The sequence below is a fragment of the Diceros bicornis genome, chromosome 5 (assembly GCF_020826845.1).
Source record: "Diceros bicornis minor isolate mBicDic1 chromosome 5, mDicBic1.mat.cur, whole genome shotgun sequence".
Lineage (NCBI taxonomy): Eukaryota > Metazoa > Chordata > Mammalia > Perissodactyla > Rhinocerotidae > Diceros > Diceros bicornis.
This window is the reverse complement of record NC_080744.1, coordinates 38263110-38279847: the sequence shown is the minus strand read 5'-3', so window position 1 is coordinate 38279847 and position 16738 is coordinate 38263110. Positions and strand designations below refer to the sequence as shown.

The 16738-nt window shown below is 44.0% G+C and overlaps 1 protein-coding gene across 2 annotated transcripts; it reads right to left on the bottom strand.

The window, feature by feature from the left end:
- Positions 1-6414: 6414 nt before the first annotated feature.
- Positions 6415-16231, bottom strand: KNSTRN (kinetochore localized astrin (SPAG5) binding protein). Of its 2 annotated transcripts, XM_058541226.1 has the most exons (9): positions 16023-16231; positions 15747-15841; positions 12504-12636; positions 11947-11994; positions 10636-10741; positions 10322-10415; positions 8708-8769; positions 7851-7925; positions 6415-7134 (listed from the first exon to the last, which is right to left on the bottom strand). In XM_058541226.1, exons 1-9 carry the CDS (start codon positions 16229-16231, stop codon positions 7003-7005), a joined length of 954 nt encoding a protein of 317 aa, XP_058397209.1. In that variant the 3' UTR covers positions 6415-7002. The 2 variants fall into 2 exon arrangements, with proteins under 2 accessions (XP_058397209.1, XP_058397210.1); XM_058541227.1 differs by lacking the exon at positions 7851-7925.
- Between the last annotated feature and the right edge of the window lie 507 nt (positions 16232-16738).

Genomic DNA, 16738 nt, shown 5'->3' with positions numbered 1-16738 from the left:
CCTTCCCTGAAATAGCAGTTGCAGAAGTCTATCTCTGTGGGAAAGCAAGTATTACCACAGCGAACGGAAAACTCCCCAAACGCTTAGGGTTTGGGAATAAACTGGTAAAGCAATCTGGGATAGCTAAGATTGGAAAATAGCGCTCGCTCTAGTGTGCACACTGATTACAACTCAGTAAAATTTGCTTTCTTATGTAACAGGGTTTGTTGATTTTGATTTGCGTTTTATGAGAGAGAGGTGGTTAAGGAGTTGCTGTTTTCCAAATTATTTAATGTACAGTAAGAACAGCAGTCGGGACTTTTTTTTTTTTTTTAACGGGGGTGGGGTAGAGAGACAGGAAAGGAAGAGGGGTGTGTGAGGGAAAAGAGAAGAGCTGATGGAATTCAGCCCCTATCCCCTTCCCCCCTTCGCTATTTTCCTCCTCCTCTGTGGTGGGCCAATGCCCTTGAACAGTTCATCTCAGGGAGTTCAGCCTGGAGTCCAGGAACCGAGCTTTGCAGTCCTGCTACCTAGCTGTGGGACTTTGGGCAAGCTTCTCGGATCTTTTCAGTCTCTACCTCGTCATCTATAAAGTGAAAACAGTACCACCCACCGCAAGGCTGTTAGAAAGACTAAGGGAGATTGCATTTTAACGACAATACTTTTTTGTTCTTTCTTAAGCACCTTATTAGTCCAAGGTCTCAAGCATAGCTAAGACAAAAGCCAGGTTCTGTGAGCTTCTCCAGACGGAAATGCTGTCTTCTTCACCTCACTACCTCTCATATCGTGAGTCTCCTTTAGGTGGAGAAGAGATTTCCCCTCTAAACCTCAGACAAGGTTTCTCCCTTTAGACCCCAAGCAGGGTCTTGGCTCCCACCTCCCCTGTTTTCAAGGGCCACAGCTCAGCCAGGAGTAGAATGTCTCTCCCCAAGACCCCAAAGTCACCACCCAGGAGAGCTCAACACAGTGACAGCCAAGAGGCCAAACTTCAAGGAGGGAGGGAATAGTGTCCTCAGCTACTTAAAGGCCAAAATGAAGACTGAAAAAGTCCCATGGATTTATCCACAGGCAAGTCATTGGTGACCATAGTGAGAACTGTTTTGGTGGAGTAATAAGAAGCCAGATTATCCATAGGTGAAAGAAGAAATCACAATGGAAATTAGAAAATATTTTGAACAGAAGGATAAATAATGGAAATATGACACAGCAAAACTTGTGGGATGCAGCTATCTGGCCTTAGAGGGAAATTTATAATTGTCAATGCATATACAGGAAAAGAGAAAAATTGAAATGATCTACTCTTCCATTTTAAGAAACTAGAAAAACAACAGTAAGTTAAAACCTCAATTATAGATGGAAATGAATAATAAATATAAAAGTAGAAATTAGGAAATAGGCAGCAGATGTACAATAGAGAAAATCAACAAAATTGATACTAACAAGACTCATGAAGAAAAAAGAGAAACTGCAAATTACTGGTATCAAAAATGAAAAAGAGGACAGCCTTCAGATCCTATGGATACGAAAAAGATAATAGGATATTTTGAGCAATTCATGCCAATACATTTGACCATGATGAAATGGACAAATCCATTTATATGAAGTTCAAGAAAAGACAATACTCTATATAGATAGTGATCTCCTGTCAGAATAGTGCTTGTCTCTGGAGGGGGGCAGTAATATATTGACCTGTACACTTAAGGTTTGTATACTTCGTTAAGCCTCAAAATATTTTATTTAAAAAATTGTAGGGGCTGGGCCAGCCCGGTGGTTTAGCGGTTAAGCGCACACGCTCCGCTACTGGCGGCCCGGGTTCGGATCCCGGGCACGCACCGACGCACTGCTTCTCCCGCCATGCTGAGGCCGCGTCCCACATACAGCAACTAGAAGGATGTGCAACTGTGACATACAACTATCTACTGGGGCTTTGGGGGAAAAAAAAAAAGGAGGAGGATTGGCAATAGATGTTAGCTCAGAGCCAGTCTTCCTCAGCAAAAAGAGGAGGATTAGCATGGATGTTAGCTCAGGGCTGAACTTCCTCACAAAGAAATAAAAAATAAATAATAAAAAAAAATCGTAGGGGCTGGCCTGGTGGCATAGCAATTAAGTTTGCATACTCCACTTGGGCTGCCCGGGGTTCGCAGGTTTGGATCCCAGGCGCAGACTGACCCACTGCTTGTCAAGCCATGCTGTGGCAGTGTCCCATATACAGTAGAAGACGGGCACGAATGTTAGCCCAGGGCCGATCTTCCTCAGCAAAAAGAGGAGGATTGGCAACAGATGTTAGCTCAGGGCTAATCTTCCTCACAAAACATAAATAAAAAATTGCAGTAAACTATACATAAAATTTGCCATTTTAACCATATTTAAGTGTACAATTCAGTAGCATTATGTTCACAATATTGTGCAACCGTCACCACTACCCATTTCCAGAACTATTTCATTATGCACAACAGAAACTCTGTACTTGTTAAACAATAACTCTCCCTTCCCTCCTCCTCCTAGCCCCTGGCAGTCTCTACTCTATTTTCTGTCTCTATAAATTTGCCTACTCCGGGTAACTCATGACTGGTTTTATCTTTCAGCCAGACTGAAATGGGAAGAGGACAGTGAGTGGAAACACTAGTTGAGAAATTTGATTCTGAGTAGAAGACAGATGATAGCTGGAGGAGATGAGAATGGGTGCTTTATTTTGTTTAGTTTTTAAAGATGGTTGTAATTTGAGCCTAAAAGTCAAAGTTGCGAGTTTCCAGTTGAGAGGGAAGTTGAATATCTGAGGCTTGCAAAGGCATGGTAAGATCAGGGTGCTAAGAAGAGATAGAAGAGAGCAAGGGTGAGCACTGTAGTGGAAGTGAAGGGCAAGATTATGAAGGGAATTATTTGCCAAGATAAATTTTGAACTTTATTAATAATCACCGTCAGGATTTGAGTACCTTTGCCAGGTACTGGGTTAGGTGCTGGACGTAATTTTCTCTTACGATGCGGCAAGACAGGTATTATCTCTATTTTACTGGTAAGAAATTAGACTGAGAGAAGTAATTTGCCAAAGACCAGTTTTTAGTGGGTTCCAGCCATCTGGCTGGGAATGGGCTGCAAGCTGAAGTTATAACATCCTAATTTTATAACCAATTCTTATTGATAAATAAATGAAAAGCAATAGGATATACGGGAGTGTGTGAGGAAGCCATTTGGTTTAAAACTAACTTGGCCTGACATTGTTTTTCCAAAATGGCCTGACGTGGCCTGTTGAGCATGCATTGTACATCTGCTTTAAATATTTACTATGTCCCAAAGACAAGAATGATGCCCCTAATGATAGGGATGTAAAGTCCCCCATATCGGCATTTCCTTTAGGGTAAGCATCTCTCCCTAAACTAAGGATTAATTACTGACCTGCTGTGCTCACCTTGTGACCACTCCCCTTTGTGACCACCAACCTGCTGACCACCGATCTGCTGTGCCAGCAATCTCATGACTCTTGTAAAAGGGACATTCCTATTATGTGTGATGTATGCTCTTTGTTCCAAGATGTTATATAACCACTCTGTATACCCCACTTTTTGGGTGCCCCTCCTTCCTTGGGGAAGGCAAGCCCAGGCTAGTCTTCAGATCTGGCTCAGAATAAACTCATCCCAATTTCGATTTATAGATTGATTATGGATTATTTTTATCGACATTATCCTGTCACCTTCATTCAAAACCTCTAGTATGTACTCTTTCCCTCCACACGCTTACGCCATCGATGAATTCCTGTAGTTTTCTTGTATTTCAAATCTTTCTTTACACCATCACTGTCCCAGCCCTAACAATTTGATTTCTGTTTTTTTGATGTCCTTGACTCCATTCTCTTAATCCTGCCATCCATCTTTAACACCAATGCCAGATTCATTTTTCTAAAACATTCATTATGGAGACTGCCTGCTCAAAATGCATCAGTGATTCCTTATTGCCTAGACTCTGGTTCCCAGAGTGTGAGCCAAGTCACCCTTGGGCAGCAAACTCACAGGCTGCCATGGGATATTTTAGACTTTGGGGGGAATCACAGTGACACCTGACATCTGTTAAACAATATGTGAACTACCAGCTCCAAGCAGATCAGTTTCAACATTAGATCATTCCTTTCAGTGTCAAACAGGGAAGGAAGGTGGTAGTGTCCAATTTGATTCCAAAGTTTGAGATGTTAAGCAGTGCCCAACATCCCACTAGTAAATAATTGTAGTTATTAAAAATGAAATAAAAGTATTTTTTTTAGATTTATCTGTATTATTTTTTCAAATATCTACTAAGTTGTTAGGACATGAGTACTTATTGTTTGGATCTAACTACTTAAAATTGAACTGAGGTATTTCTTTTGGTGTGTCTCAAAATATTACTGAGACACTAAGGGCATCATGAACTGAGAAAGTTTGGAAATCTGTGGTCTAGAAGATAAAAATCCACACTTCTTAGCCTGGCATTCAAGGTTCTTCAAAACTTCTGGTAACAACCACGCATCTTCCACCCCCATTACTCCCTGGCTCAAATCTTTCTCCAATACTTGCTTGTAGTTTGACCTTAGGCAAATCAAAACTTCTCTGAGCCTATTTCCCCAGCTGTAAAAAGGGGTAATAGTGCTTACCCTGTATGATTGTAATGAGGATTACACGAGAACATTCACAAGGAGAAACCAGTATAAACACTACGTGTGCCATATTATAAAGTGCCACATGTTAAGTGTCAGACATAATTTCCTCTTATCTTGAACCCTCTGAACAAGCCTAACCAGTGTTCTTACTAATAATACTACCTCTTATTTTCTTCCTGGAGGTTCTAATGATCCATTCTGTGGGTTTGATTAATTTGCTAGAGTGGCTCACAGACTCAGAGAAGCACTTTATTTATTAGATCACCAGTTTATTATAAAAGGATGTAACTCAGGAACAGCCAGATGGAAGAGATGCATAGGGCAAGGTGTGGGGAAAGGGCGTGGAGCTTCCCTGCCCTCTCTGAGTACATCACACTCCCCAAAACTCCATGTGTTCACCAACCTGGAAGGTCCTCAACTTTTTAGCTAGCCTCTCCAAATGTTACTCTCCCTTCAATCCCCTGTCTATCTCTTCCATCAAGCCTTCCCCAACCAAACCAGCCCATAGTTAACTACTATAGTACATAACCTACTGTTTAGCAAGGTATTGCCTTTTGTTTTTCAACTTGTATGTCATCTGCACATTTTGTTCCACCAAATAGGCTGTTACCATCTTTGAGGTTAAGAATGTCATGCTACGTTAAAGCTTCCTATACCATCTAGGAAAGCGGAGGATGCAGATCACTATTTGCTGAGTCTATGTAATGTATGAATTTATTCAGGTTCCAGATCAGATTAAGCATCCAGAATACCTCCACATGTACAAAAGGCAGATGGAGCACCAGAGGTCAGAGGGAACAAGAGAAAAGGCAAGAGTGCACAAATGCTGGCTGGTAGTGCAAAGTAGAACCACGAGGCAAAAGCCTTGTGAGACCAGGCCATGAGTGAACAGGATCTCCAAACTGGGAAAGATGAGTATTGACCGGCATTGAGATAGTTCCATTCCTAGGACTTAACTAGGCAGGCAGGACAAGAAGTGAGGATCCCACAACTGAATTTTCTACCCTCTCTTTCCAAGAAGGAAGTAGAACTTTTTCTTTGGCCAGAAATGCCTATTACAAATTCATTTGGATAAACAATCTTTTAAACTATAAACATCCTGAAAATGGGTAGAAGAAAATATTCAGTCCTTCTCACTGATGAGAATTATTTAACTAGATTTTCTTTTCAAAATATGTGAGACATAACCAACTGTGTGAATGTTTGTGTGTGAAGATAAAGAATTTTAGCTCTGTAAGTTAGGGTAGGGGTATTATTTGGCTTGACTGGGTGGTTCTGGGCAGCCTCAATAATGCTGAAAGGTGGGGGGGTTTGGTGAAGAAATTGGGAGACGGCCAAAGCCAAATCTGCCCAGTTTGACTAAGAAATGAAATATGGCTATGCCTTTGGTTAACTGGGGGAAGGCCTGCCATGGCCATCAGTTGACTAAGGATCCATGGGCCAGGGCCAGGATTGGCTGTGCAAAGCAAAAAGCAGGTATCTAACCATGCTTAGGAATATAGGGAGAACACAGGCAGCTAGTAACACAAACCTGGTGGACAGAGCCTGGCACCCACTGCTACAAATAGGGACCACCCTCAGAAGATTTGCTAATGCTCCTGGAAGATGGGGCAAGCCACAGAGCGCTTAATGAGTAGAAAAAAATATTCTGGGTTAAATCAGAGTCTTGAACTTGTTAACTAGATTAGTTCAGTAGTATTCAGTGGATATATTTAGGTTAAAAGGCTAATTTCATTTCTCAATGTTGCAGCCCGAATATTTACAGAAATATTTATTTAAAAAAGTAACACTTTATAAAAAAACAGAAGTGATTTAGATCAAAAGCTCCAAGGTGTATTGTTTCTGGTAGGTGTTATTGTTATCTACACCTTCACCCCATTTATTAAGCCACTGCAAGTAACTTCAAGTTCATAAACTTACAATGAGGTACAGAGGCCAACCAGGACGGGACAGAACGTGTTCCAAGTGAGAAGCAGACAGCAGAGCTCCTCAGTGATTGCTCCTGTGGAGCACCTGTGCTCCACTGTACAATTAAGGTTTTCTTCCTCTGCATCTGAACATGACCTTTTGGATTCTCTGGCTGTGGCTGGTTTAGTCTTCTGATTCTCATGGTGTGCCACTATGCTGCCTAGGAGGTCGATCCAAGCTTCCAGGCCCCCCTCTTCTAGGCCTGAATTATGTAAGTGTGAGGTTCAGAAGAGCTGATCAATCTGAAGATTAGGAACACTTACTGAAAGGAGGAACCGCCATTCCAGCATAAACTGTCCTTAATCTTACTGGAGAAACTGTTTCCATTCTGGGATGGTGAGTCCTAGAATATCATGGCCAAGAAGATGTCCTAAGTGGCTTCCTCTAAGAGTTTATCCCCAAGAGGGAGCCATCTGGCCACTTGCTTTTTATCACATCTCTAATAGCTGCTCCATTTCCTCAAGGGCTGCCGTAAAATCATTTACTTGGCTGTTACATAAGGTCTGCTGTTCTAGGAACTTGGCCCTCTCTTCTCCTTTCATCTTCAACTGCACTTTTAAGGCCTGCATGGAAAGATATTCAAAGAGAAAAAAAAATTCACAAAACTTTGACTCACAGGAAAGATAATACCATACCAGAATATTATGCTTCTATTCCAAGACCACTGGAATCCCAACAGACATTGTATTTTCTACCTTAGATTTGTTTATCTGAGCTGGTTTTAGGAATTGTTCCTCTCTAATACAGACTCCGATATCTCAACTAGAGCAATGAAATCCTCCAGGATTCAGTGTAATATCCCACGCTTCACCCAAGCAATCCAAAGCAGTCCAGACCCAAGAATCTAGGTTTCTTATTACAGGTTTCCTTGAGAAATCAAGTTTCCACAGTGTAGATTTCACAAAGGTCTCAACTCGCAACTTTGAACAAGCTAGCATGTTGCACGTTGCCTCATGCCCTACAGATGTGAGCATTTCTAAGAGTCTTTAGAACAGAAAATTAGTTGAAAAAAATGGTGAAATCAAATGAAGTCTTAGAATTTAGCTAATAGTAATGCATCAATGTTGGTTTCTTAGTTTTGACAAATGTACCATGATAATGTAAGATGTTAATGTTAGGAGAATTTAATTCTCTGTATTATCTTTGTAGCTTTTCTGTAAATCTAAAATTATTACAAAATAGTTTATTAAAAATAGATAAATAAGAAAGAGTCCTCCATAGATCCGCCTATTGTGGTAGGAAACAATAACCTTGCCTCAGGGTGATGTCTGCCTCTCACCTGTAACTCCTCCATCTGCTTTTTGGCTGTTTCATTAAAAAGCTTCAGTTCATCTTGCAAAGTTTCTAACAGCAACTAAGAGGAAAGTACAATGTAGTAACAAATCTTTACTGAAATGCGAAAACTTTCTTTACATAAACTGATCTCTTCATATGAAACGAGTTCAATTAGATGATTGCTAACATCCCTTCCCTTCATTCAGTCACTTACGCTCACGTCTACATATGTGCTGGGCCCTCTCTTGGGTACCCTGGAGGAATTCAGTCTATAGGACAGATGGATTACCCTACTTTCATGTGCTCTGTGCTACACAGGCAATATGAACAAAATGAGTAGCCATTGAAGGTGTGACCAATAGCCTGGGGGAACTGAGGAAGGCTTCCATATCTAGTATTCTATGATTCTAAGATGACAGACAACTGATCTTCCTGGGGAAGAGATGATAGAAGCTCAAAAGATTTTAATCCCAAACAATTATCTTCCTACTTCAGGGAAGGAACCAAAGAGAAGCCAAATTTAATTCAGGCTGGACCTCTGCATCACAGAGTTCTCAGCAAAGGAATAAGGTGAGAAATTTGGCAAAGTAGAATAGAGAAACCAGAAAGCTCTCTATATAAGTCCATTCTATTATGTATTGTAAAGTAGTACATTTTCAACTCAGTATCACTCATTCTTGTAAGCACAAAATCACCTTCCAAGTAAAATATGCTATTTTGAGTACAAATCTACCACTCTCTTCCACTATCATGTGATAAAGGCTGCTTCTTGGGGTTTGCTGAGCATATGACAGAGACCTTCTTAGATTTGCAGAGCCCCATGGTCACTTGGCCCTCGCCCACTCACATCCATGCCCTCACCATAGAGTCCACATGATCTGTGGTGGGTTCTTGCTCTGACGCCAGGGTCTCATTGCCTAAAACTGATAGAAACAAGAAAGTCAGTCTTGCTTAGGGAACTGCACCTTAAACAGAAGAAAATAAAAACCCCTCCATGGACAAGTACAGGAGTATTCATGAGGGAAATTTCTCTAAGTGCCTGGTCCCTGACTCTCTCTCCTCAGTCTTCACCTTGGCAGGGTCGCCCACACCTGCCCTCTAGAGCCATATTTTACCTCCTTCCTCTCTAGGTTTGGATATGGTCAAAAATGCTTTCTGCTTTCTCCTCAGCTCAGTAGAAAATTTGTCCAAAGGAAATGTATAGGTTGGATTTTGTTGTTTTGTTTATAATACAAAAAACTATTTTTTTTTTTTTTGTGAGGAGATCAGCCCTGAGCTAACATCCGCCAATCCTCCTCTTTTTTTGCTGAGGAAGACGGCCCTGGGCTAACATCGGTGCCTATCTTCCTCCACTTTATATGGGACGCCGCCACAGCATGGCTTACCAAGCAGTGCGTCGGTGCGCGCCCGGGATCCGAACCAGCGAACCCCGGGCCGCTGCAGTGGAGCGCGCGCACCCAACTGCTTGCGCCACCGGGCCGGCCCCACAAAAAACTATTTTTAAAAGCTTTCAGGCCTTAAAAAATTATTTTTGATAAAAGTAACGCATATACATAGTAGATTAAAACCATACAAAAACATATATGGTGACTATAAAGAATATATCCTAAATGCACAGGTTAATCAGTAGCATTCAAAGTCAGTATTCCTTAATTCAAAGAAGACTGGGCCCCTTCCCTGGGCATTCTCAGGCCCCTCAACTCAGCCTGAGGCCCTCTTACAGTCTTCAGGCAATTCCTTCTTCTGCTCTTCTCTTGGCTACAGACTCTGCTCTCTCGGGACAGGGCAGAACAGAAATCACATTTTAACTACTGTGATTCTGCTGATTAGCCAGGTTTAGGAAACCCTTGAAACAGTATCATCTCTTTCTCTCACACCTGGGAAAGTTATGAAAGAAATAAAATATTTCTGGGGCAGGCCCGGTGGCGCAAGCGGTTAAGTGCGCACACTCCACTGCGGCAGCCCGGGGTTCGCCGGTTCGGATCCCGGGCGCGCACCGATGCACTGCTTGGCAACCCATGCTGTGGCGGCGTCCCATATAAAGTAGAGGAAGATGGGCACAGATGTTAGCCTAGAGCCAGTCTTCCTCAGCAAAAAAGAGGAGGATTGGCATTGGATGTTAGCTCAGGGCTGGTCTTCCTCACAAAAAAAAAAAAAAAAGAAAGAAAGAAATAAAATATTTCTGGTCTATTTGCAGGTCATACCTGTTGGCACCAAATGAATGGCATACAGTGTTCAGATAAGAAAGAGATAATCCTCTCTCCATAACTATCTGAAATGCTGTTGGTCAGGCAAAGTCAACATCACAAGAGAACAAAGAGAAGCTCCCCAAAATCTTTAGGGCTTTGCTAGGCAACCCCTGCACTGACTGGGCCAGCTGATGCCACGCTGGACTCTTGACAACCAGTCCAGAATCACCCCAGGAAGGGGCATGTGCACAGATTCCTCTGAAGGCAGCTGTGTGCTGTCTCTTACCTGGGTTGAGGCCCTTGCTCTCCAGAATTGCCAAACAGCTGTCCTGAAACTTCTCCAGCAGCTCCACCTTTTGGGTCAGGTCCTTCAGTTCTCCCTATAGGGGGCCATGCAGACAGATCAGGCATGTCCCACTCCTCAGGGGTGATCTTTTCTGCCCTTGCTCTTGGACAGCCACAGCACAAGCCTGGTGTCTTCTCCTTCTGCCCTTGGGCACCTTGGCATTGCAAGCATGCTCCCACCCGAGGGGCCATCCCTCAGAATTCCACACGCATCGCCCAGGGCAGCTGATGGCAGAGGTCTGGTGGGTCTCTCACCTGAGTTTCAGTCAACTTCTGGTGCAACTGCTTGTTGACGGCCTCTAAGAGCTGGTTCTTATCCTTGAGATCTTCCTCTGATTTCTGCTTACTGACTGGTTTGTAGCTGTAATCATAAGTGTACTTCTATGAAGAGGTGGAGGGCTTAAGAATATGGGCTATGGAGTCACACAAATAGGGGTTCAAATCCTGGCTTCATTACATAGTGGTAAATGACCTTCAGTGAGCTGCATAACCTTTCTGAGGCTGTCTCCTCATTTCTAGAATCAGGATAATACCTACATCTCATAATATTATTACTGTGAAGAATAAGAGAGAGAAGATACGTACCATTCTTAGCACAGCTACTGACACATAGTAAACATTTAATAAATAAGAGCCATTATCAGCATCAATATTAAACCTTCTTTCCAAAGTTCTCAGAGACCTTCATGATACTGTCTTCAGAACTTTTAACACATGCCCAAATAATAGATTTAGAATTAGAACCTATTTCTACGAAGTTTTCAGCTTATATTATTTCTGTCTTCAGGACTGCAAAATGTCCAAGCCAGCCTCAAACAGAGATATGGATCCTTCTCCAGGATTTCACCGTCACCACCACCATCACCACCACCTCCTCCTCCTCCACCATCACACTAATCTGGAAATCACTAATCACATGCAGCCCCTCCTATCCTGAAGGCTTCACACTCCTGTTGATGGGCCAGAGCTGGGCTTGATTTCCCATTAGCAGTGGTCCTAGCATGGAGCCCAAAAAGCTCCTGTCTGGTACTCAAGAAGGTAGCATCACTGATTCTTGCCCTGACAGTGGTTCTCAAACCTGGCTATGCCTCACCCCTGAAAATTCCATTCAGATTTCTGGGGTGGTACCCAGACTGTGACACATTAAACAAGTCCTTTGAGTGATTCTGATGTATAACTAGGATATCTACTAGTCTAAAATAGTGGCCAAAAGCCAGCCCTGATGGTCTAGTGGTTAAGGTTTGGCGCTCTAACTGCTTCAGCGGCCCGAGTTCATTTCCTGGTTGCAGAACCACACCACCCATCTGTCAGTTGCCATTGTCACCAATGGTAGTCACCATTGACATAGTCACCACAGTGAGCTGTGGTGGCTGCTCACACAGGAAAACTAGAAAGACTTAAAACTAGGATATACAACCATGCACTGGGGCTTTGAGAAGAAAAAAAATAAAAGAGGAAGATTGGCAACAGCTGTTAGCTCAGGGTGACTCTTTCCCTGCAAAAATAAAAATAAATAAAAATAAAAAAATAAAATGGTGGCCCAGTTTCATTTATCCTGATGCTCACCCCTTTCTGACGTTCCTCCTGATGGCAGTATCTGCAGCTTTCACCTGCCTAGAAAAGCAAAAACAAAGAAATCAATTAGAGAATCATAGTACTGTTGTTACGTGTCTTGTGAACAAGGCAGCACAAAGAGGCTGATTTTCTGAGGAAAGAAGCAGAGATTAGATACAACGCAAACAGCACATGCTGAGAAGCTCTGAGGGCCCATGGACTTTTGTTTCAGCCCAGACTATTGAAAAAGGCTTATTAATAGGGAATGGGCTCCTCTTCTGACCACCTCAACAACCTGACAGACCTGCATGTCCTGCTCAAAATGGTGTGGCTATCTCACATCAGCCTTATGTATGTGGGAACTGAGCACTGGGTGGAGGGACAAACATACACTACACTCAGCTGGACTGTGCTCAGACCAGCAACCTCAGCCAACAACCAGCCCCCACCCCGACTTGGGGCCAATTGTTCAGGAGCCTTGTGCTCTCAAAAACCCTATTTTCTAATTCTTGGCACTGGGCAATTTCTAGCAAGATGTTCTAATTGGATACCAATGATCTGACTCTCACCCATTTTCTCGTCTTGTTTTGATGATTTTTGTAACATCATTCTCTGAACCTCCCGAATGCAGAAATCTAGAAACATCAACTTCCTTGGACTTAACAGGTAATAAGCTCTTAGAAGTGGCTCGAGTTTGTATGTCTGCAAAGGAAAACAAGAAGTGAAACCTCAAGCATCAGGACGCAACAGCTGCAACTCTGTAACAAACAAAGCTCCATTCCAGGTTGTCAGAAACCTGTATTTTCACTCTGGCCAATCTCAATTTGTGAAGATTAAGTCAGAAGAATAAGACTTCTATGCTAATTGGAGATAGAAACACAAATTCTTTAAATGTGACAGTGCAGTGTGTTTGAAGGTAGCCAAAAGCTTGATGACACATCAGACTGAATGGCCAGAGGGTACAGACGTGAAAGTGGAGATTGATACAAGCAAAGAGCTAAAAAAAGCAGTGTGGTCATCAGCAAGGCAAAACAGAGCTGAACCCTTCATCAAACACCAGTGGAATGGAACCACCTTGCTATGCTAAGCACTCTGCACGCTCTCCTAAGGCTACGCTCAAGCTGCTTGAGTCTCTCTTTTAACTGCTGCTTAGTTGTTTTGACCAGACTGTCTCCCTAACTCCTCTAAGAGACGTCTTTGTGTCCCCAGTGCCTAGTAGAGTACCTGGCATATTAACAGAGGTTCAAAACTGCTTGTTGAATATATGGAACACTACACACCTCCATGGATTATTTCACAGACCATCTCTAAACTAGCTCTTCTAGTCTTCTTACCCCTTTCCATGCTGATCACCTTTCCACCAGCCCTTTTAATTTGTTTATTCAAGGTTCCCTATTTGGCACTCTGTTCTGATCTTCCTGCTAGGCTATTGCCAGATAACCAGAGAAATGGCCCTGCCATGAAACTCCTCTTCCTCAGAGGTGAGCATTTTCCCTCTAGCCCTTACACCAGCCCTCCACTACACATACCACACCACACCCATGCGCTTTTCTAGTTGATGCTTTCACCTTGTTCATTGTAAAATGGCTTGTTTAAGCTTGACCTAAGAGCCACACAATTAAGCCCTAACAATTAAATCAGGTTGAAGAAATGAGGTCCAAAGCACTGGATCACAGGGATTAGGAAATTTTGTATTTGATAAAGATTTAATTTTGATGACTCTAGCTGCATGACAGTTTGGAATAAATATGATTTCTCAGGCTAACAAATTATTTCATTTATAGGTATACTCACCAGGCACTTGCTCCCTATTTTCCATACTCTTACCCACAAAGCAAATATTAAAAGGGTTCTTTTTGAGGTCTCTGTCTGAAGCAAAAGGTAACCTTAGGGGAATGCATGTACCTTCTCCTCTCTCAAGTATTAATAAGTTATACACAATAACAAATCTACCCCATGTAAAAAGGAGTTAATAGAAAATTGATCAAAATTAACACTCTTCATTGATCGAAGTTGGTTCCAATAATCCATATTTGCTAGAACTTAAAGACTGCATTGTAGGAAAAATTTAGCAGAATTTAACAAACACTGTCTTTTTTTTTGCATGTGTTTGTGAGGAAGATTAGCCCTGAGCTAACATCCACTGCCAATCCCCCTGTTTTTGCTGAGGAAGAGTGGCCCTGAGCTCACATCAGTGCCCATCCTCGTTCTTCGTTTACTTTATGTGGGAGGCCGCCACAGCACGGCTTGATAAGTGGTGCGTAGGTCCATGCCTGGGACCCGAACCGGCGAACCCCGGGCTGCCGAAGCGGAGGATGGGAACTTAACCACTAAGCCACAGGGCTGGCCCCGTCTTCTTAAAATGAGAAATGCAGGGGCCAGCCCAGTGGTGTAGTGGTTAAGTTCGCACGCTTTGCTTTGGCAGCACAGGGTTCGCGGGGCCAGGATCCCAGGCGCAGATCTACACACTGCTCATCAACCTATGCTGTGGCCACATCCCACATACAAAACAGAGGAAGACTGGCACAGATGTTAGCTTAGGGCCAGTCTTCCTCACCAAAAGAAAAAAAAAAGAGACCCTAGGGAGGGGAATTGGATGCCTGGTGTCAAGGAAGGCAGGAGACTTGTTTTTCCCTGCATATCATTTTCTAACTTTGGATTTTTTTTTAAATGTGCATATGTTAGTCAAAAAACTAAAACTTAAAAACAACTAACCCATGCTCAAAATCAAAATAAAAAACCTGGGATACAGCCTAAGAATGTCAAACCACTGAGGTTACATATTATCATAACTCTAAGACAGGGATAGAGAGCAAAGAGACGAAAACTTCCGACTTGGCTGGGGAGAGCCAGTCATCAGTCATACCCCCCTGACAGAGGGGCACTGCTCTCGGAGGGAAAGGCAGTGGAAGGAGACATGGATGCAATTCCCCCAGCAACTTGGAGGCCAGGATTACCATTCAGGTGTTCTCTGAGGCAACAGAAGACAAACAGAACAACCCCTGAAGGCTTCGGAGAAAAGTCTATTTACTTTACAGACCAATCCTGCTCCTGCTCATCAACCAGCTGCGTGGAGTCACCTGGGAAGGGATCTTATATAGCTGCTTCAAAATCTCCCACAACAGGCTCTGATGTTTGAAGTTTATTCTGTGCTATAATCTCTAGATTAGGCAGCTCCACAACTGAAGGCCCTAAGAGATGACTTTCAACCACAAGCCAAGTAACACAAAGCAAGATGGCAAAGCCATCAAAAATGTTTTTTAATCATGTCTCTTCTCCCAAGGTTCTGGAATACTCTAGCTAGGCCTGACCCCTCTCTCTCACTTCACTCTACCAACATTTACTGAGAATGTACTATAGAAGAGACACTGTGCATATCAAATGTGAACCACACAGTGTGAAGCCTAGCGCTTCCCCCTTAGTATCCCCTTCTCAAATGACTCTCCTCTCTTCTCCCTGACAACAAACCCAGTCCCTCCAGATAGCCCAAGTCTTGAAATAAAAGGGGTAACTGTTTAAAAAGGGATTCCTAGCTTAATGGGAATAATACTGTAGAAGAATCAGCAAGCGAAATCTAATTGGTGAATCCAGCACGGTTAGGTTTGGGGGAGGAGGGGTGCAGGGCAGGTCTAAAATCCTACCACATGGCCCTTCCCCTAACTCCCATCGTACACCTAGACAGCCCGCTTCTAGGGGAGTTAGAGGGTTGTCAGAGCCGATGAAATGCCCTCCCTCTGCCCGCGCCCCCCATTCCCGGCCTGACCGCCCCAGGCTGGTCCCCAGTGCCCGAGGAGGGCGGCGTGGATACCCACCTGCCGGCAGGCCGCCGCTCAGCACAGAGGGGGGCTGCAGGGTGTACACTGTCTTAACCACGCTGGTCATCGTAACGAGGCGGCACGGCTGGGCCCTGGAAGGTGCAAGGTGAATGTTACCCAGGGTGGGCCAAGGGGTCCGGGCAGGTGGAGGGCCCAGGGAGAGCGCGCCCCGACTCCGGGGAGGACTCGAGAGAGAGAGAAAATCCTCCATTCCCAGCCCACCTCGTCCGACCCCCACACCCAGCTCAGTCCCTCGCCCCGGGAGAGCCGAACCCAGGCGCCTGCTGCTCCTGCCTGCAGCCCTCGTCGCTCTGGTTCGGAAGATGCTCTGCAGCAACTGCCGCTCCGCCGGCCGGGTCTGCCGCCTGGGTTTCAAATAGAAACTTCCGGTGGCCGGGCGGAAGGGGGTGCGGTGCGTACCCTGTAGGCGGCCATCTTGTACTGCAGGCACTGCCGTGGGCCACGCCTTTGGGGGCTGCCATGCTGTACGAGCAGCCGAGCGAGCCGGAGCTTCTTGACGATGGGTGTCCGAGCCCCCAGCTTTGGGCGGGGGAGGGGAGTTGTGCACTTTGCCGGCCTGAATGGAGCTATGAGCCCCCGGCGTCATATTTCGGGCTTGGGACGCACTCGTGGTCACGTTTAGATCCATGTCACAATCCTTCTCTTTATTTGGTCTGTGATTGTTAGGTACATTGCATGATGCCTGATTTCCAGGAGCATAGGGTATTTGGATGGAGGAAACTACATGTTACAGGGTGGAGAGTGGCAGGTGGGGTTTGAAGAGGGCCTGTGGGCGGAAATACCTGAGGTACCTACCTGCAGTCCTGACTTTAATAACTCTTATCTAGATTTTAAGCAGAGATTCAAAGCTACTCCTAGCGAACAGAGTTCTCAGCAGTGCAGAGTTCTCAAGCACTTAATGCACTCATTCATTTCACTCAGCAAATATTTATTGAGCACCTATTGAGCACTACTCGAAGAGGGCTTAT

Coding starts and splice junctions, on each gene's coding strand:
- KNSTRN (XM_058541226.1), bottom strand. CDS start 16,231: ATGGCAGCCCCCAAAGGCGTGGCCCACGGCAGTGCCTGCAGTACAAGA. Junction 7,926..8,707: donor CAGATCATGTGGACTCTATG/GTGAGGGCATGG, acceptor CTTTCCTCTTAG/TTGCTGTTAGAAACTTTGCA. Junction 7,135..7,850: donor AGCAGATGGAGGAGTTACAG/GTGAGAGGCAGA, acceptor CTTTCCATGCAG/GCCTTAAAAGTGCAGTTGAA.